The sequence below is a fragment of the Mastomys coucha genome, unplaced genomic scaffold, assembly GCF_008632895.1.
Source record: "Mastomys coucha isolate ucsf_1 unplaced genomic scaffold, UCSF_Mcou_1 pScaffold1, whole genome shotgun sequence".
In the NCBI taxonomy this organism is placed as follows: domain Eukaryota; kingdom Metazoa; phylum Chordata; class Mammalia; order Rodentia; family Muridae; genus Mastomys; species Mastomys coucha.
Genome location: NW_022196891.1, coordinates 25,894,457 through 25,915,659, shown reverse-complemented (window position 1 = coordinate 25,915,659; position 21,203 = coordinate 25,894,457). Strand labels below are relative to the sequence as shown.

The following is a 21,203-nucleotide window of genomic DNA, read 5'->3' as shown; positions in this document are numbered from 1 at the left end:
GTCTTTCCTCTTGAAGGGCTTCTAGCTGTCTACCTGTGTTCTCCTGTATTTCTTTGAGGGTGCTATTCGTGTCTTTCTTAAAGTCCTGTATCATCATGAGAAGTGATTTTATATCTGAATCTTGCTTTTCTGGTGTGATGGTTTGTCCAGGACTTGCTATGGTGGGGGTTTTGGGTTCTGATAATGCCAAGTAACCTTGGTTTGTGTTGCTTATATTCCTACACTTGCCTCGCATCATCTGGTTATCTCTAGTGCTACCTGCCCTTGCTAAATCTGACTGGAGCTTGTTCTTCCTGTGATCCTGGTTATGTCAGAACTCCTCAGAGTCAAGCTGTCTCTGTGATCCTGTGATTCTGGGATCCTGTGATCCTGGGCTTGTTAGAGCACCTGGAAGTGGAGCTTCTTCTGGGTGTTTTGGGTATGACTGCAGTTTGTGCCCATGGTCTGCTCAGGGCACTGGCTCCCCAGACAGACTGGAAGGTCTCCCCAAGCCACTGGGCTGGCAGGGTTCCTGTGTACCTGGGTCCTGCTGGTCTCAGTTACTCCCAGTGTTGGGACAGATGTGTCCTCCTCACCTCTGATCCCGGGCGTGTTAGAGTGCCTAGGAGTGGAGCTTCCTCTAGGTGTTGTGGGAAGTCTGCTGTTATAAACGCGTTTAATTCAACCTCCTCACACCAGCTTCACTTTATTGATGTTGGTGGGAGCTGCTGTACTTACACTTTGCCATAGGCACCACCTAACCAGTCTCCCTTACCTGCCTTTCATGTATTCCCTCTATGATCCCACTCAAGCCTTACTAGAAGGAACATCATCTTTTATCTCTGTCCTATGAACTTCAGCATCTTTCTGCTTCATGCAGAGTCACAGCTGTGATAGATGAGTTCATGGCTAACATGGTCCTGCTATTTTCTTGTCCTGCATTCTTGTCACTCCCCCTGTGTATTCTGCTCTAGTATGCTGGTCTCCTCCTTGTTCGTGTTTTTGTTTTGATTCTTTGAGACTATGTAGACTTGACTGGCCTAAGACTTATGTAGACCAGTCTGCCCTTGAACTCATAGGCATCCAATTGTCTGAGTGATAGGATTAAAAGGTGAAGTCTATCAGTCTGTTTTCTCCCTAGTCTTTAAATAACACCACTCTGTGCTCCTGCCTCGGTAACCCATGCTTGCCCTCTATACCTGCTTCCTCTCATCCCCATGGCTCATGCCTTCGGTTCCCCTGGGTCTTTTATAAAGAGCCATTTCCTCAGTGAAATGGTCCATCAACAGCCTACTTGAGCTTCCAGTTCCCCTCTACCATGTATATCCATGTTCCTGTCCTAGCTTTATATCTTATCATTTCCTATCATTATATATTTTCTGTTGATCATGCTTAGTACGTAAGAACTATGTTCTCATTTTTTATTTGTCATCTGTCCTTGTAACACTGCCTAGAATGTAGGACTTAGTAGATATTATCAGAATGAACACATTTCCCAAAATCAATACCATGAACGTTTGAAGTAAGTACTTCCTATGGTTTTAGAGACCGTGGTCTGGTTGTTCTTTCACAAACTAGGTACTTACAAATAGCTACAGGTTTAAAACTTAAAACAATAAGCCAGCAGTTTTTTATCTGATACTCCTGTTGGAATGATTCTTCTTTCTCAGGCATGAATGTTGGGCTGCCCAACACTAAATATAGATCAGCAGTCCTCATGGTGAGGACAGGTATTGGAAAGCTTTGGCAGATCAGTGACCATGTGAGCTGTGACATACTAATACTCCTAGAATAGCACTCCTTAGCAACATAGCATAACCACCAAGTATTATGAGTCCACTGTGTTTTCAAAGATAAGTCTTAAGTAGAAATGCCTCTAATTTAGATGAGGTTAACTGACCTTTAACCCTTTATTTTATAAAGAAAATTGGTGAAGTTTAGCAAGGAGTTTAAGTGGATGGTATCCAATCTAAACCAGAAAGATGATGTTCAGGTTTCTAGTATAAAATATGCTTATGTGAGTCTCCAGAAAATTTAATCAAATTCCAGTTACATTGGACATATATTTAATGTGTTTATCTGTGTCCATAGATCTGATAACAAACTATAGAAAAGTAATTAATGTTTAACAAGAAAAGTCTTTCATATGAAATATAATGAACTGGTGTGTGTGTGTGTGTGTGTGTGTGTGTGTGTGTGTGTGTGTGTATGTCTGGGAATGTGACAGAAATGAAGATGTCAAAGGCAATTTTGAATGGAATGACCCCAAGTTGTTCCAGAGGATATGATGACTTCTCAAGTTTAATCATTTCTTACTTTTAAAATAATAATTTATACACAACAGCATTGCACATAATAGCAAGAATTGAAACCACTGAGATGCCAAGCAATTAAAAAATAAATTACTGGAGAAGACCTTGGGCGCAAGCTCCACAGCAAGTCCCACAACACCCAGAGGAAGATCCACTCCCACGTACTCTAACACTCTTAGGATCAGTGGGGAGGAAGACCCAAGATCTGTCCCAACACCAGGAGTAACTTGGAACAGTGGAACATGATACACAGGAACTCTGCCAGCCCAGTGGCTCAGGTTTCTTCCAGTCTGTCTGGGCCTGCAGGTGCCCTCAAAAAACCTTGGGCACAAGCTCTGCAGAGAGTCCCACAACACCCAGAGGAAGCTCCTCTACCAGGTGATCTAACAAGCCCAGGATCACAGGATCCCAGAATCACAGGATCACAGAGACAGCTTGACTCTGAGGAGTTCTGACATAACCAGGATCACAGGAAGAACAAGCTCCAGTCAGATTTAGCAAGGGCAGGTAGCACTAGAGATAACCAGATGATGTGAAGCAAGTGTAAGAATATAAGCAACACAAACCAAGGTTACATGGCATTATCAGAACCCAAAACCCCCACCATAGCAAGTCCTGGACAAACCATCACACCAGAAAAGCAAGATTCAGATATAAAAGCACTTCTCATGATGATGATACAGGACTTTAAGAAAGAAATGAATAGCACCCTCAAAGAAATACAGGAGAACACAGGTAGACAGCTAGAAGCCCTTCAAGAGGAAAGACAAAAATCCCTTAAAGAACTACAGGTAAACACAATCAAACAGGTGAAGGAAATGAGCAAAACCATCCAGAATCTAAAAATGGAAATAGAAACAATAAAGAAATCAGAAAGAGAGACAACCCTGGAGATACAAAACCTAGGAAAGAAATTAGAAGTCGTAGACACAAGCATCACCAACAGAATACAAGAGATAGAAGAGAGAATCTCAGGGGCAGAAGACACCATAGAAAACATTGACACAACAGTCAAAGAAAATGCAAAAAGCAAAAAGCTCCTAACCCAGAACATCCAGGAGATCCAGTATGCAATGAGAAGACCAAGCCTAAGGATAATAGGTATAGAAGAGAGTGAAGACTCCCAACTTAAAGGGCCAGTAAATATCTTCAACAAAATTATAGAAGAAAACTTCCCTAACCTCAAGAAAGAGATGCCCATGAACATACAAGAAGCCTACAGAACTCCAAATAGACTGGACCAGAAAAGAAATTCCTCTGATCACATAATAATCAAAACACCAAATGCACTAAACAAAGAATTTTAAAAGCAGTTAGGGAAAATGTCAAGTAACATATAAAGGCAGGCCTATCAGAATTACACCAGAGACTTCTCACCAGAGACTATGAAAGCTAGAAGATCCTGGGCAGATGTCATACAGACCCTACAAGAACACAAATGCCAGCCTAGGCTACTATACCCAGCAAAACTCTCAATTACCATAGATGGAGAAAACAAAATATATGATATTCCATATGTCATGATATTCCTTGACAAAACAAAATTTACACAATATCTTTCAACAAATCCAGACCTGCAAAGGATAATAGATGGAAAACATCAACATAAGGAACAAAACTACACCCTAGAAGAAGCAAGAAGGTAATCTTTCAACAAATCCACACAAACCTAATTCCACCTTTTACAACAAAAAACAACAGGAAGTGACAATTACTTTTTCTTAATATCTTAATATGAAAATTATTATTACCAACATATCCTAATCGATTGAAATCCAAAAATATTTGGAATTAGAAATTTGTTAATTGTCATCCAATGGTCTCTCTAATTTGGTAATTGGAGAAATAGGTCCAATATTGTACAATCCATATACACTTTCAGCTTGTTTGTTTGTGACAGTGTCTTGCTGTGTGCAACATAAGGGTCTTGAAATCTTGCTTCTCCTATCTCAGCCTCACTATTAGCAGTATTGTTTATTTCATGTTTTTTACAATATAGTATGGTTTTCAGACAGCTTACATATTTCACAAGTATTTATATACCCAAAAGAAACGAAGACAATTAAATTGGGAAGGTGCTTGTAAGAGAACAAGAAAGCGTGAGACTGAATGCTTTGCTTGATGTTTGTAACTCTTGTATCAAGTTTGAAGAAGAAGACTTTATAAGCATACTCTGAGATGTATGTTTTTCCAAATTATCACAGCCAATGAACCAGATTCTTACCCTCACCTAATGTCTGTGCCACCCTCCAAGCAGAACCTTTGTTCATTGAAACAGTTGGTGAATGACTTTATGAAAAGACCATCTTAATACACGCACTATTTCTTAAATGAATGTAACCTGTTCTCTGTGGGCTGAGAATAAAGTCACTCACTCAAGTCAAATAGCTTTGACCATAGCAGGAAGTCTGTATCCAAAAATCGTGCCTACAATTCATTCCTTGGTGTAGCAGAACTGTCATATCTCAGCTTAGCTATGATGGAAGTAAAATCCTTTGGTGATGTGAGTTTCATTGACTACAGCCTTATTACAATGAAATCCAATGTCTAAAAATTGTTCTTATTTGTGAGCTTGTACCACAGTAAGAGCCAAGATTTTAAGCTCTAATAAATACAAAACAAACAAACAAAAAGACTTCATATATTTATGTTCATTTAAGAAAATACTAGTAATGATATATTATTTTGAAATATACAGTTAATATGTTTGGAGTTATTTAAAATTTATATTGAGAAAAACTTATGTATTTTCAGTATTGCTTTAGATAAGCATCTACATAAGACTGTTAAATTGATTGTTGTTTTATATCAAAAAACTTTTATATTACTCATTTTTATTGTTATAATATTTTATACATTTTTAAAGAATATGACAAAAAAGATTGTAGGTATTGAAGGGGGCCTCTGGGAGGAGTTGGGGTACAAAATGGAAACAAGAATGTGACGCAATTCTATTTACTTAAAATATGTTTTTAAATGTTAAGAAATTCAGATAAATTGAAATCATGTAACTTTTATCATCATAATGCTATAAAAGTTAAAAAAAAAGAAATAAATTACTGAATGAGAACATAAAAGAATATCATACAGCCTTTAAAAGACAAGACTAAAGTATGGGCACTTGTACCTTGTGGTATGATGAAGGACAGCTACAAAAAATGTAAAGCTTCGGTTGTAACTGAAAACCATACACATTTGTACAAACAAGGACATTTTCTGAAAGGTACAAAAAAGATGAGGTACAGCTTACATGGCCTAGCATTTTGCTTTTGATTATTCACTGTTGACAGTTTTCAGCTTTTGAAGTTCATGGTCATGTACCAATACTTTAGTTTAGAAAGAGAGGAGCAGTAGACTCTGGAGAAAATGAAAACATCCACGTTGATGTTTATTTTGAACAATGCCTTGTGTCTTCTGGAAAGAGTTCCCTCTCCAGAAACTCAATTGCTTACTTTTCGAAAACACACACATAAATTTTCCTCTAAATAAGCTCATTTTCCTAACACATCTCATTAATGCGGCAGATTTGCTGCTCTCCATTTTAATTGCCTTTCTCAGAAAACATCAGACAGCAAGGTAGCCAGATAAAGTGTGAATTGATGAAATACTTATCTTTTGTTGGCTGGACAGATAGCTCATTTTGTAAAGTGCTTGTCAAGGTCAAGAGTTTGATTCCCTAGAAGCCAGGGAAGGAAAGAGCAGGCAAGGTAGAACCCATTTACAGTCCTAACACTGGGAGGCAGAGGTAGAGCATTCCTAGATTGGGCTAGCAAATCCACCCTAACCCAACTGGTGAGTTCCAGGCCAATAAGAAATTAAACTGTTCTCTCACCTACACACATATACCCTCCCACCCCCATTCTGCCACACACAAACGCAAAGTGTTCAACTTCTGTGATTAAAGCAATATAGTCGCCAGTATTGAAATGCAATAGTGCCTTAAAAACTATCTCTAAAGCTTGGTAATAATACTGTGTGTGGGGAAAACACAAATCACTAATGTAGTATTGGAATTCACAATTAAATGAATTTATAGAGGTTTTAATGCAATTAAGTTTTCTCCAGACTGTACCTCTAATGGAACTGGGATTTTTTTTACCTAATATTCTTTAAAACATAATTTACTTTCATTTTGCAAAGTCATTTATGTATTATGAATATCACTTTTATACATATTTCCATGGTGACAATATGTTCGCAGTCTATTTAATTTACAGATGATGGGACCAAAATGAAAACTCTCTGAGGACCATAGATCTTCTACACCACCATGTTCCCCTTGCAAGATATTAAGTGTATAAGTTATCTATACTTACACGAATGGACTCCTGAAACAGTAATAAATATTATAAATGATCTGATTGTGAAACCTTAGGAAAATTAAAATCTATAACAAAGAAAGCATTAGAGATACAAAGAGTCATATGAGAGTAACATCCCTATGTTTAGGGTTCATAATTTAAGCTAATAAATTATTAGGGTTAGAAATTAAAATGAACAAATCTTTTATACAGGCAAATTAAGGATATAGTTAGAGAATAAAAATCATAGATGAGCTTTAAAATCTGAAATCAATTCTTTCACATAATGCATAAGAAACTGTACACAAGATAGGTAAGCAACTCAAAATACAGGTCATTGAGACTGTACAGTTACCACCTATAAGCAAAGTTGTTCAAATAATTGTTTTTAAGAATTTAAAAATTTGTATGCATGTGTGTATGTGTGCATGTGGGTGCCCCTAGAGGTCAAAAGAAGTGTTGAATCCCTTGAAGCTGAAGTTGCAGGTGGTGTTGAGCCATGTGAAATGGATGGAGGACTGAACTTGTGTCTTCTGCAAGAGCAGAAAGAGCTTTTAACCACTTCATATTCTCTCTTCCTGCTCCTTAGCCCACATGTAAATAATCAAAAATGGTTTGAACCCCTAAAGAAAGACATAAACAAAACTGGCTCAAAGCTTTTCAGCTTCGTGAATCAGCTCCCTGCGGACGTCATATTTTACTTCTCAGTTGTAAAATGGTTGGCAAAGGCGTAGGTGTAACTGTGAAAATGATAATTGTACTTGACAATGACACAAAAATTAGAAAGGATGACAAGTATCATTGGCATGGATGGCAATTAAGCAGGAATGAAAATCTAAGGTATGGGCGGATGGGGAGATGGTACAGCAGTAATAATGCTTGCTGCTCTTGCTGAGGATCTGTTTAGTCTTGAACACCCACATGTCCAGATCACAATGACCTGTAACTCCAGCTCCAGGGCATTTGGTACACTCTTATGGCCTCTGCAGGTCTGTACACACACACACACACACACACACACACACACACACACACACACATGCATGATAGATTGACCATGGTACAAGTGAAAATCCAGAACATTCTTACCTGTTTTCCAGAGGAACTGATTGTCCTTCCTGCCTTCCAAGTGAGCCGCTTGGGACAGCAGGAGAGAAAGCACTAGAAAGAGCTTCCTCATGCTCCTCGAAACCCAGTGAGTGACAGTCAGATCACTCCTTGGAAACATGCTTCAGACTTTTCAGCTCTTCACTTGCCTAATCCTGAAAGCAAGAGAAAGAGAGATGAGTGTTCTTGTTTGTCAACCACAACATACTCTGATGGCAAGCAACTTTTATGTGACCATATATCAGATGCCCCCATCACAGAGTATTTTATTCCTAAGAGTAAACATGTTTGGGGATGTGTCATATACTTGCTTCCTTCTATTCAGATGGATTCCTTGAGGGGCTCATAACTAAGGAGAGAAATTGTCATGTACCACTAAGATTCAGAGAGGGGAGGGACAAACCTCCTTAACAGCAATGAGTGTAATGACTCAGGATGAGGCCCTCGCTGCGATAAAATAGAGGGGAATACACAAGATAGTATGCGGGAAGAGCCTTAGGGAAACATAAGGGCTTGAAGGAGTCAAGAAGGACACATCCATCAGAGAGAATAAGGCATGGGAAGCTAGTTATGTTTGTGTTCAGGGACTGGTGATTAAGTGAGTGGCTGCTTTGAAGGACATGAAGAGGAGGGAGGAATGAGTGGAGGTAAGATTTGGAATACAGGTTGGGGACCAAATTGTAAAGGGCCTGAAACATCAGGAGAAAATTCTAAAACAGTAAAGAACTTGCAGTAACTAAGATCAGTGGGCATGATCACTTACTAGTGACTAGGGATAGACAAATTGGGAGTCACGATTAAGAAACTAGTGAACTGCAACTATTGGCGGGGGCGGGGGGAATTTGAGAACTAGAAGAGACTGGGCAGAGAACATTCAGGGAGAGTTGGACATAGCAAATAAGAGGAAAAACTCGATCAGAAGAGTAAAATGTAAAATGCAAACAGGAATGAACAGGTGACAGCCATCACTAAGAAGGTCACACCTCTGAGACACAGATTTGAAGGGGAAATTTAAAACAATATGTTTTGAACATATGAAATTTGATGTGTCTACTATATATATGCACACACATACATATAGTTCTATTTTTTTTGCAATGATAGAGGTACAGGGTCTTATGCATGCTAAAAAAAATGCTGCTCTACCTATTTTCTACAACCCAAGTTCCAGATAAAAATTTTCTAAAACAAGAAAATTATACTTAGATCCAAGAAGAACTAAAATAACATTGAAATTTGATTATGAAAAATACATACACATATATATCCACATGTATGTATTTATGTATAGATATATGATAGATAGATAGATAGATAGATAGATAGATAGATAGATAGATAGATAGATAGATATAGGATAAAGTAGACTAAAAAGCAAAAAATATCATGAGTAAACATTAGGGGGTTTAACATCCAGCAAAGTTACTAAAGATAGGTGATAAGTCTGATCATAAGCATCATACTGACCAATGATAAAGAAATAGCTCCTATAAGCCTGAAGTTCTCAAATACACACTAATATGAGCCACCAGTTCTGAGTATCTAGAGAAACCCAGGAAGAACAGCTCAATGCAGCATTCTCTAGATCAGGTTTGTCTGCTGACGCACCTGTGGAGAATTCTCTTTTTGTATTAGTTCATGTGGGAAGACCTTTTCAGAATATGGGTGGTATAAATTCTTAGTCTGGGTCTCTACACTGGGCTGAACTAGAGTAGAAAACATTAGGTAAGCATTAAGCATGTATGGATTCTTTCTTCTCTGCTCCTGTTTGTAGGTGTGGCTCATTTCAGGTTTCGGCTGTGATCACTATACGATAATGGAATATAACCTGAAATTGTGAGCTAAAATAAACTTTTCTCCTCTAAGTTGCTTATTATTAATTAAATGCTTATTAAATGTCCCAAGGCATTTTTTATCACAGCTCCAAAATAAAGGAGACATGTGTTTTTGTTTGATTTTTTTCCTACATAATAAGCCATTGCCTTATTTCCACCCATTTGTAGAATTCACTTTGGTTTCTTTATAAACACAGGTAATTCTGAACAATACTTGTCATCAAATAAAGCAGACAGACAATGGCAGGTGGCATCTGATGCAGTCTCATGACACTCCTAGAATATACACCAGGCACCGTGGTGATGATGCACAAACTACTAAAAATTATTCTAGAAGGAACCAAGCAATGCACTTTGTGTGCACAGCCCTCTGGTGGTCTGCCTCACAATCCAGGGATGAATATAGATTTTTGTAACCACAACTAGAATCGAGAGGAATAAAAGTGGAGAGTCCTGGATGTAATAAACCAATCCACTTGGTGGCTGTTTATTCTCAAGAGTGGCCTGTTGATTGCATGGCTCCTTGGAGGCACCACTAGACTGGACTCTAAAACTTCTGTCCCTGGCAACTGAATTAAGTACATATCCTCCTCTATTCAAAGAGCCAAGAATATGATCTATCACAGCTGTGCCTTTGGTAAAGTTTGGGCCCCATACACACTAAATTACAGTTTATTCTAAGGTCACTAAGAGTCCATATGATATTTCTGTGTGAAGCAGAGAAAGATATCCCCTTCTCAGGCAGAAACATTTTGAAATTGGTAGATGGTTCTTGATGTGATTTCTTTTCTTCAGTCCCAGGGGTCACTGTCCTCAGCAATGTGCTTATGTGAGCATTTCTAACTGCCTGCTCTTGTAAATGTCACACACACACACACACACACGCACACACACACACACACACACACACACACACACTATCACTTGGGAGGGGCATGTTCTCCCTACCACTCTGCTAGTGAGGAGACTGCTAGTTTAAGAGCTGGAACTTGACAGAGCTAGAAAGGGCCTTGGAGAAACAGAATGCCATCACAGGCTCTCTCTTTTGCTCCAACTTCCCAAGAGTTGTGATTAAGAAACATGTATCACCATGCCTAGATTTATCATGATATGTTAAAAATCTGCCTAGGTCTTTTGTCTCAGTAGATACTTCCACTGAATCCAAGTTACTATTTTACTCAGATAACAATATATTTTCTACAAATATGCATACACCCCCCCACACACACAAATGCATGATGTTGTATAATATACATGTGATTAAACAAAGACTGATCTGGATATTTGGACTAAGACATAACTACCAGTTATGCTGATGAGAAAGTGGATTAAGCTATGTTGTCCTCTGAAATAATATACCTTCCTATGACTTCTATAAGGAAGAAAACTTGTATACGAAATTGTCACAACACAGGTCATTTTGTTTGTCTCTCTTCTCATGCATCCATCATATGTAAAGCTAAATTCAAACCATCCCAATGTGAACTGAAGAAAAGTACATGTTCTCTCTTTAAAAATGGCTATAAATAGGAACTCAGAGCTTGGCAGTAGATTATGGGTTCTAATGAAACCACGGATAAGCCACAAGGATCAGCCAAGGATTCTTATATCAATATTTTCAATTCCGCATCAACCTTTGAATCTTCCTTGGAAAAATACTTTCTCAATATAGCTTACTCTGAGCCTTCATCTCTTTTTGACACTTCTCACTATACAACTTTGATTATCAGAGGAATCCAGTGCCTATGACAATCTAGGGTGGGACACCTTTCTCAGAGTCTTACATTTCCAGGATGAATGATGTTGAGAACCCCATGGCACCCCATGGTCGCCATGAGGCCTAGCTATCACTTATAAACAGGGCATCACAGTGGGAGGGCACATAGGATGGGTTTAAAATAACAGCAAAATAAATAAATAAATAAATAAATAAATAAATAAATAACCCAAAGAAGACATTCATATTACAAAAAGGCTCACATAATTTGGGTGTTTTCCATCCTTCACTTTTTTTTCTGTACCTAATGATTTATCTTTTTATTCCAATGAAGCTTAGAGGTAGAGTACAGTAAACATTTTTATGAGAGCCGCCATAAGCCAAGATGTATCATTTCATATGTAACTAAGGTAGGATACTGCTGGGCTAATGGACCATGTAGGATGGGCTCTGAACACAAATTTGTTACTTTTTCTTCTTTTAAATGCTTGAAGCTCACCAAATTATTCTGTGGACCACACTGGTAGTCACTCTAACACCTGCAACATGAAAGCTGCTATGAACAAATCAAGGGAAGAGCAAGAGAGTTCATTCTTCTGTTTGTATAACACAATCAGAAAAAAAAAAATTCTAACTGATAAAATATGCTATGCTGAAGAAGCCCCCCATGATGATATGAATAATTTACATTACAGAGGTTGCTGAATTTCCAAATCAACTTATTTACTATATCTCTTAGCACCCAGGATGTATTTGCAAGAAGAGCGTGAAAATGATGAATATTAAATAAGAACATAATCTTTCCTTTTCGCCTCAACTTTCTAATCACACAAAGGCCATTCAGCCTTCAAAAAGTATGTCAGTCTTCTGCATTTCATTCCCCCAACTGTGTTCTTATCATCTGAGTCCCTGAATATTTAAAAGGTACAAAACTTAAAAAAGCATAGAAATGATTCCAGTTTACCTTCAGCCTGAAGGAACAGGAATGAGAGAACCAAGCATGCTGTGGTCATGTGGTTCTACACAGCACCATCTCACACACATTGTAGAGAAGATATCTCATCAAAGATGGCTGATAAGGTCTTGTTACAATGCTATATATTCTACATCATCTTCTATAATGTGCCCATCATTGGCATGCAACATTGCCCTACGGGCACCACTGAAGAGCAACCTGCTCATTCCAGTGCAATTCACGTGTATACATTAACATTCCAAGTATGCACATTAATACTTCATTTTAGAGACAAGGAACCAAGGTGGTGGTGATGACTTGAGAAGTGTACTTATAGAGATAATGAGATGTCTGTGAGAGCCATCACTAGTCTTCCCTTGAAAGGACAGAGACATGTGTTGTCCTTAAGAAGCCATGAAAGAATTCACCATAAGTCAAATAAAAGAACAGGATAACCATATTACAGTCCACAGACCCAAAGAAACCAAATAACAAGGAGGGCCCAAGGGAGGATGTTTGAATTCTTCTCAAAATAGGAAATAAGATGGATGGAGAGATAGAAGTGGGATGGTAGCAGGAACAGTGCAGAGAGATCAGGTATGGGGAGATCCAAGGTAGGTGGGAGGGGAGATGTGTCAAAGACCTGAGGGAAAGCCCCAGAGAATCTAGGGGGATGACTATGGCTGTGACTTCTAGTAGTAGATGATGAGGGACCTGGGGTAGCTGCCTCCTATGTCTAGGCAGGACTCCCAGGAAAGAGATGGGGATGCCAGTCCACTCATAAAACCTTCAACCCTGGATGTGCAGGGAATAAGATGGGGAAGAGACAGAGGAAGTGGGCAACCAATGACTAGACTAACTTGAGACCTATCCCAAGGGCAAGAACTAATCCCTGACAGTATTGATGATGTTCTGCTATGTTTGTAGACAGGAGCCTAGATAGCTGTCCTCTGAAAGGCTCCACCCAACAGCCAGTGGAAACAGATGCAGAAACCTACTGCCAAACATTGAACTGAGCTTTGGGAGTCTTGTGGAAGAACTCAGGGAAAGATTGAGGGTCCCAAAGGGGATAAGAAGTCTACAAGAAGACCAACAAAGTCAACTATCCTGAACCCATAGAGGGGTCCCTAAGATTGAATCACCAACCAAAGAGCAAGTATAGCCTGGATCTAGGCCCCTGCATATACATAGCAGATGTACAGCTCAGTCATCATGGGGGTCCCCCAACAGCTTGAGTGGGGCTGTTCCTAAATATGTTGCTTTCCTATGTATAATCCTGTTCTCCTAATACCTTTTCTGGCCTTAGTTAGAGAGGATGCTCTGGTCCTTTAGTGACACAGTAACTTGGTGTGCCAGAGGAGGGTGATACCTGGAGGAGGCTCCCCCTTCTCAGGAGAGAGGGGTAGGGGGAATGGGGAGTGGGACTGGGGACCACGGGGAGGAAAAGGAAGCTGCCATCGGGATGTAAAGTGAATAAATAGATAGATTAGTGAAAAAAGAAAAAGAAAAATAATTCCACTTTGTGCATACCACAAATGAGAAAACTGCCTTAGCTAAGACAAAATTATGTACTCTGGATATATAACAGCAACACGAGCAATTCCTTATGCCCTTCAAAGCAAGGATCCTTCCCAACTCTGTGGATTCTCTCAGTGGTGTGTCCAAGGCAAGCTATCATTTTATTTAACACTCACAAAAATAGGATAACCAATTATCCCTATTCTGCAAAACAAATATTCATAAGGACTTTCAATAATTATTTCAAGATCACCTAAGCCAGAAGGAGTGCAATGAGGCAGATCAGGAAACAGTACTGCCACCAAAGCCACCTGTAGAAACAGTGACGCCACCATGGCCACCTGAGTTTACTCTCACTCCTGGAGAATCCTTACAGATCACCCAGCAACCTCAAATCTTCAGAATCTTCAGACACAGAATGAGAGCAGTTGTCCTCTAACCCTTTTAGAGCAGGTTAGAATAAAATAGCGAACAGAAAGTGTGTCAATATAGGTCTGCTATACAGAGAGTGCTCCCTATGGCGTTGGCAGTGATGTGCCCGTCTTATCTTTATTCATATTCAGAAGAGCCCATACTCCAGCTATGGTTCATTCAGTTGGTTGGCTGGTTTGTTCATTTTGACACAAGAGTTCACACTATAACCCAGGTTGGCCTAGAAACTGGTAAGGAGTCTAGGCTGGCCGCAAACTTGCAGCAATCTTCCTGCCTTAGCCTCCTACATGTTAAGAAGCATCCAACACAGCCTTGTCCTGCTGCAGATGCATAGAGACGTGTTTTCTGCCTCTCAGTCTCAAAACTTTAGCTCTGTCTTTGAAGCATTAAGAGCACTCTCTAGCGAGGGTCCAATGAAAGATTCACACTGACCCTTTGAAGGAGAAAATAGCTATCATCTCTACTTTATGAGAGTGCGGCCTCTGGTCTAGCAATGAAACAATGCTTAGTAAGACTCTCCCGGCTTTTTGCCACTGGCTTCTTCTACCACACACCGACTATAAAGACTGCAGTCTGGTGCTTTCTGTGACTCACTGAAGAAGCCTAATGACAACAAATGTAAGCAGATAATATGTATATATTTGTGTGTGTGTGTGTGTGTGTATGTGAGAGAGAGAGAGAGAGAGGCATACATACATACATACAGACAGACAGACAGACAGACAGACAGACAGACAAGGGAGAGAGAGAAACAGAGAAAGAGGGAGAGAGAAGGAGAGAGAGAGTTTTCTATAATAATAACTGAAATACTTTGCACTGTAGAATAAAGCACAGAAAAACCTGAAGAACATTTACATTAGTGTCATACTTCTCTTTGAACGTACTTTTGCTAGAAGACATAGCCTATTTAAAAAAAAAGAAAAAAAAAGGGGGGGGGAGTGGAAGGACATGGAGGAGGAGGAAGAGGCTTGACATTGGTTTTCTAGCCAAAACTACAGCTTAGTAGTGAGTGAAGATACTTCTGTATTCTCCATTTCTTTCAGAACTACAGATTTTAAGATATATTCTATTTAAGAAAAGAAAATCATAGTTCCACACAAGCCGGTGCTAACTCAGCCATATGACATAGTTCTAGCGAATGATTGATAGGTTGCAGGGTCAAAGGTATTGATACCACCCTTGTTCAATGAAAAATACACTTCCCTGAAAGAAAGAACAGACCCTTGTGATTGGCTCCTTTTCTATAAAATATGACTGTCATCTTCAGACTGTGAAGATGGATGTCACACCCTGAGCATAGAGCAGGAAGACTTAGAAGTATCCTAAGACTCAGCCTTCTTTCTTTTTAAAAAATTTATTTATTATTTTTTAATTAATTAATTTACTTATATCAATAATGACCTCCCAGTATCCCCCATCCCCATCTTATCTAACCCCGGGTATTTGAGCTGCTTTTTTTTTCCTCATAGGGGAAACTGAGTTAACTCACAAGAATAGTAAAGAATCACAGCTTCAGAAGGTCAGGAGCCATCTAGTTACTTTCTACTCCGTACATCCTTCTGAGACTACCTTAAAAGAGTTCTTGTTGTTTTATAACCAACTGGCTACAGTCTCATAGAGTCATAAAATCCTCTTTTTGTGACTTCATAGAGTCTCCCCCACTTTCTTCACTTAAGACAAGTTGTGAAGCTTTCCTGCTGGCTCCTTCTTTCTGGCATCCTCTCTTTGGCCTACACCATTCACACATCCTCCTCATCTTGACATTCATATTTGTATGGTTCTGGCTCTGTCCTCAGATTCCTTCCCTCTTCAGCTTTGTTCGCTGTCCAAGGAGATCTTATTTGGTCTCCCTGCTTTAAATAGCACATGTCTCGATTCCCCTTTCTCTATATTCATCCCTGTATCTCTCCAGTCACGACTTCTTCCCTGACCTGATCCAGTAGCCTACTCCTATCCATCTCCACACAGATAGCTGATATCCAATTCTTGAAATATATACAGAAGAGCCCTTCATGCTGCTGCAACCCAGACCAGTTGTCTCTCAGTGTTCCCATGTCAATAATTGTGTCACATGTGACGAGACCAGGGCCAGTAGTCATTCCAATGTCCTACTTTTCTCTTAAATTTATGCAATGCATCAGCAGGTCTAGTTTCTCATAGGCTAATATAAAACCTGGAAACTAGGAATGTCTTTGAATTTAAGTCAGAATTTTCTCTTCCATACTTAGAAAAACCAATTTCATAGTTATACAACTCTATACCCTGAAGATGAAGAATTACTTACTCTTTAAAAATAATCTTACTCTACCTGCCCCCACAATCAGAACAATAGAAAAAGTAGAACATTTTTTACATTTTTCTCAAGATAAGGATACTACAAGCATGGGGAATAAGAAGTTTAATCTCTAAATATAAATAACATAACATAGTGACAAAGGAATACACACACACACACACACACACACACATATTCTGTTTGAAGTAATTTAGGTTGAAAAGCTTACATTTTAGAGAGAATAAGAAAATGAATATAAATATTTCCATAGGTAATTTAGGAAATAAGAAAGATATATGGTCATGTCTACTTTGCAATGTATCTTGCTTAAAAGAACATGGATGAACTTAATCATCACTTTGTATAGATGTAGTTTACTGAACACACATGTGTAAAGGTTGCAGTATAGTTTATGTAGGCTTACATTTAATTGCACCGAAGACTCTTAGTTAAAATCTGGTACTGTTAGACTGTGTGAATGAGATAAATTCATCTTTTCAAATGATGTTGACCTTTAAAATTAAAAAATACTTAATTACTCATTAATATTTTGTATAATGTATGATTCTAAATATTTAATGCCAGGACAATTATCTGGTTAAACTGTAAGTACAGCTTTGTATTTTCCTGATTAATTATGCATCTAATGTTGCAAAGGAAGCAATTGAAAAATGTGTCCACAGTTGACATCAAAATAATAACATGTTTATAAAAGCCTATGAAATTCTTAAGCAGTCACTCCCATTATCTTTTATAAGCTTTCACTTATTATGGCTCCATGTCGACCATTAACAAGATGCTCATTAGATTCAGGAGGTTTGCTGGAATGCTCTCCCATATTATATCATTCTTACTTCTAAAATCAGCAGAGTCAAAACTGAAGTGAAACATCCAAAATAAATGGAAATTAAAAAGAAAAGTGTAGAGTCCTTTAAAAAGCTTTTATTTAAATTTATTTATGTAAGAAGAACATTCTTGTATGAAGAACATTCATCCAAGAAGACATATTATGTTTGCTTTAAATAGTATCTTTAAAGTTGACCATGTTTGACTTTAGAAATGATCGTAAAGTCAGTATGTGACATGTTGGGTATGACTGTGGGTTTTAGCAGATTCTCCTGTTCTCATTATCCCTTGCCTTCCCTGTGTCCTCCATCCTCCTTGGCCACTTTCCATTCTCATGTCACATACATCCTTTGTGGCATCCTCCCTTTATTGTCAGTACCTCTTTTGACTCTCTATTTGTCTCTTTTTTCATTTCTTAGTCTTTAAACACACTTATATGTGTACATATATACATTATATCTGATGTGTAGATTTTTATTATAGTTTTTATAATAATAATTACATCCATCATTTCTTCCTTTACTTTCTGCTCTGGAACTACAATCCCATGTTTTCTACCCTTTTATCTTTCCTGATCTCTTTTTATTTAATTGTATACACACACAGAGAGACACACACACACACACATTCCTAAATATATAAATACAAAATGCTCAGTTTGTATAATGTTACATTTGTGAGTATGTGTGTGTGTATGTGTGTGTGTGTGTATTTGTTTGTGTGTTTTACCATTCCATGATTTCATGATTGACTACTTGGTATATGAGTAACCAGTCGGTGTGCCCTTCCCTGAGGAAGACTCAGTGATCCTTAGTTCCCTGCACTTTTTGTCTTAAGTTTGAGGCATCCTGAGATTTCCACTTTCATCACTGACATGTCTACTGCTGTCATTCTTGCTTAAGTAAGGTCATGAATGAGAAATATGGTTGGGGGGATGGTTAATTGTCAAGGTTGAGGGAAGTAAATACAGAAGGAGAAAGATGGCAGATAAAATAACAGTAAGGATGTCTGAAAATTCAGAAGAAATCATATCACTAATATCTACCTAAAATACCTATAGTACATGTAAGTCTGCTTATGTATGCATATATATGTATATGTATACATACATAAATATACATATATATGCATACATGTACATATATGTATGTATATACATATATGTACATATATGTATATATATAGCTTAGATGAAATGAAGTTTTTCCACCTTGACTGTCACTGCTCCACCAGAACCATAGATTAACGGAATCTCTACATCAAACATTAGAAGCCTTCTTTTGAGTTGTTGGCCAGGGTTGTTCAAGTGACTTCTAAAATATTATAAGCTATTGCTGTTGGCATTTGTTTCTTCCAGAGGTGGAAGGCAAGGTCCATGAAGTAAGGATGCAGGACTTAGAAGGCCAGTTTTGGATCTGAACTGAAAACCTCCTCCCTGAGGACTAGCTCTCAGGTGCTGTGCAAGATTCTATTTTCTTTTTTCTTTCTTTTTTTCTTTTTTTAGTTTTGGTTTTTCAAGACAGGGTTTCTCTGTGTACCCTGGCTGTCCTGGAACTCACTCTGTAGACCAGGCTAGGCCCGAGCTAAGAAATCTGCCTGCCTCTGTCTCCTAAGTGCTGGAATTAAAGGTATGCTCCACTAATGTCTGGCACCATGCAAGATTCCAAGGGAGAAAACCAACTAATAGTCATAACAAACTATGGCTTCTATTAACTGCAACAGCAGTCAACATGGCCCTATAACTATGAGGATGCAATAGTGGCATTCATACCTTGGGGATAACCAAGAGCTCTCTATCTAGACTTAAATGCCACTCAACAATAGAAAAACCATGCCTAGTATTGGAAATCTAGTGAACTACTTGGGATTAGTGATGTCCCTAAAGGACACCTAAAGGGCCATTCTATGACACCAGAATAATTCTTAACTACATTCTAAATATTTATCCTTATGCCCACACATGAGTGTAGTTCTCACACTTCACCAAGGAGACTTCTCTTTGCAGCAAATTGCAGCTATTACAGAAAACCACAACGTAGCAATCAGAATGAAGACCTATGCAGCTCAGTCCAAACTGATACCTCTACAGCACATTATCTGCACCTAAGGCTCAGGAATCATTAAAGAGGAGGAGAGGAGAAAGACTTTAGAGGAACGGGGATTTTATTGTGAGATTGTGTCTCTTATAAATGTTAGAGAAACTGCACTCATGAAGTCTTACAAACACAGTACATAACTACTTTAAACAAACCCACGCAGCCTGAATGCAGTTGTTATGAAGTACAATTCATTTATTATTTCCCCACCTTAACATCATCCATGTGTTTATTTAATCAGTATTACTCACTTCCTGTTTCAAAGACCTGTGTAGAAATCAGTAGCACTAAATGAAAGTCATTCTTCCTTACTATGTCTCACTATTAATGTGTGTCTATGGATATAAGCAGATATTTTTGGATTATACATATCTGTAGGTATAGTACAATAGTTCAATATAGGCAAATAAAACACAATGATCAAATCAGGGCAATCTCCATTTTGATAGCTTTAACTATTTATCATTTCTTAAAGCTACTAAGCTTCTAACACTTCCTGTCTAGTCATTTAACATACATCATAATTTATTATGAACAATAGTCACTGAACTACAGTATATACCTTCATAAATTACTCCTCTTGTCTTAACATATTATGATACCCATTATCCTACATGTCTGTGTAAAACTTCCCTCTATTTAATCTGTCTATATTTTATGGTCTGCCTTTATGAAATCAGGTGTATTAAGCAATATATTTGAGTGAGGGAAAGCTATATTTGTCTTTCTCTATCTGGCTAATTTTATCACTTAATACAACACTCTCCAGTTCTACCTATGGTTTTGTAAAAGACAAGATTTCATTTCTTTTGGTGACTTAATGTTGTTTTGAACAAACTCACCCAGTCCCACAGCAATTGTCATGCAGTACATTTTATCTATCAATGCCATAGCATGGCATAAATATACCACATCTCATTTGCTATACATCCACTGACACCTCACGTGTTGGCTGTTGTGGATATTGTGGCAGTAAGACAGTGAAGATGGGAGTACAGGTATCTCTTTAGCATGCTCATTCTACTTCCTATGGGTATACACCTAGGGAGTAGAATAGCTATGTTTATGTTATTTTTGGTCTTAGTTTTTAGAAGTGTCTGTTTGCATAATGGCTGTCTTGATTTATATCCCCATAAATAGTGCAAACAAATACTTCTAAAATGATAAACTGCACAAGTTACCAAAACCAAATTTTTAAAGAGTGTTTTCTCTCAGAGAAAGACAAAAGTTCACTGGATAACCTGGCAATTTGCCACTGGAAATTTTACATTTGGAAGTTTAATTATAAACTTAGATAAGTGGATTATAATGAAAGATATCTCTAGTGAGGGAGCCCAGACAGATGCACCGTGAATGCATTAAAGAAAACACCAGAGAGAGGACTTTCCACCAGCAGAGAGATTTTAATTAAACAGCAAAAGGATGGATCTCTTCTGTGAAATGATTTTACTGTTACCCACAGTTCATTAAAACTATTTACGATAGTCTTGAAAACTATTAAACTCTGGAAAGGATGTCTAAACCTGTCAGTCTCCATTATAAGTGTAGGAACTGTGGGTATAAGCAAAGAAGATTCACTGAGTAATCGTAGGGTGGAAACACATTTCTTAACAAGCTGATCTTAGAAAATATAAGGGGGAGTTCTGAACTGCACAACAGCGGTGACGCCTTCTGAGAACTCAAAGGAGCCAACACTTACCACAAGCTGCCGACTGCAAATGCAAGGTCTTATAGGCACAGTCAGAAGGGATTCCTGTTTCCTTACTATGGCCATGGTATAAATGACTTATTTGAGATCGTATCCTGATGGAGACATACATTTTTTTCTTG

The 21,203-nt window shown here is 38.2% G+C and overlaps 1 protein-coding gene across 2 annotated transcripts in view; it reads right to left on the bottom strand.

Annotated features, from left to right (window-relative positions):
• The window catches only part of Thsd7b (thrombospondin type 1 domain containing 7B), an 895,860-nt gene that overhangs the window by 745,641 nt on the left and 129,016 nt on the right, over window positions 1–21,203 (bottom strand). For both annotated transcript variants that reach the window (XM_031381328.1, XM_031381317.1), the window contains exon 2: window positions 7,682–7,854. In XM_031381328.1, coding sequence (XP_031237188.1) covers window positions 7,682–7,820 — 139 coding nt within the window. In that variant the 5' untranslated portion in view covers window positions 7,821–7,854. The remainder of the gene's footprint in view (window positions 1–7,681; window positions 7,855–21,203) is intronic.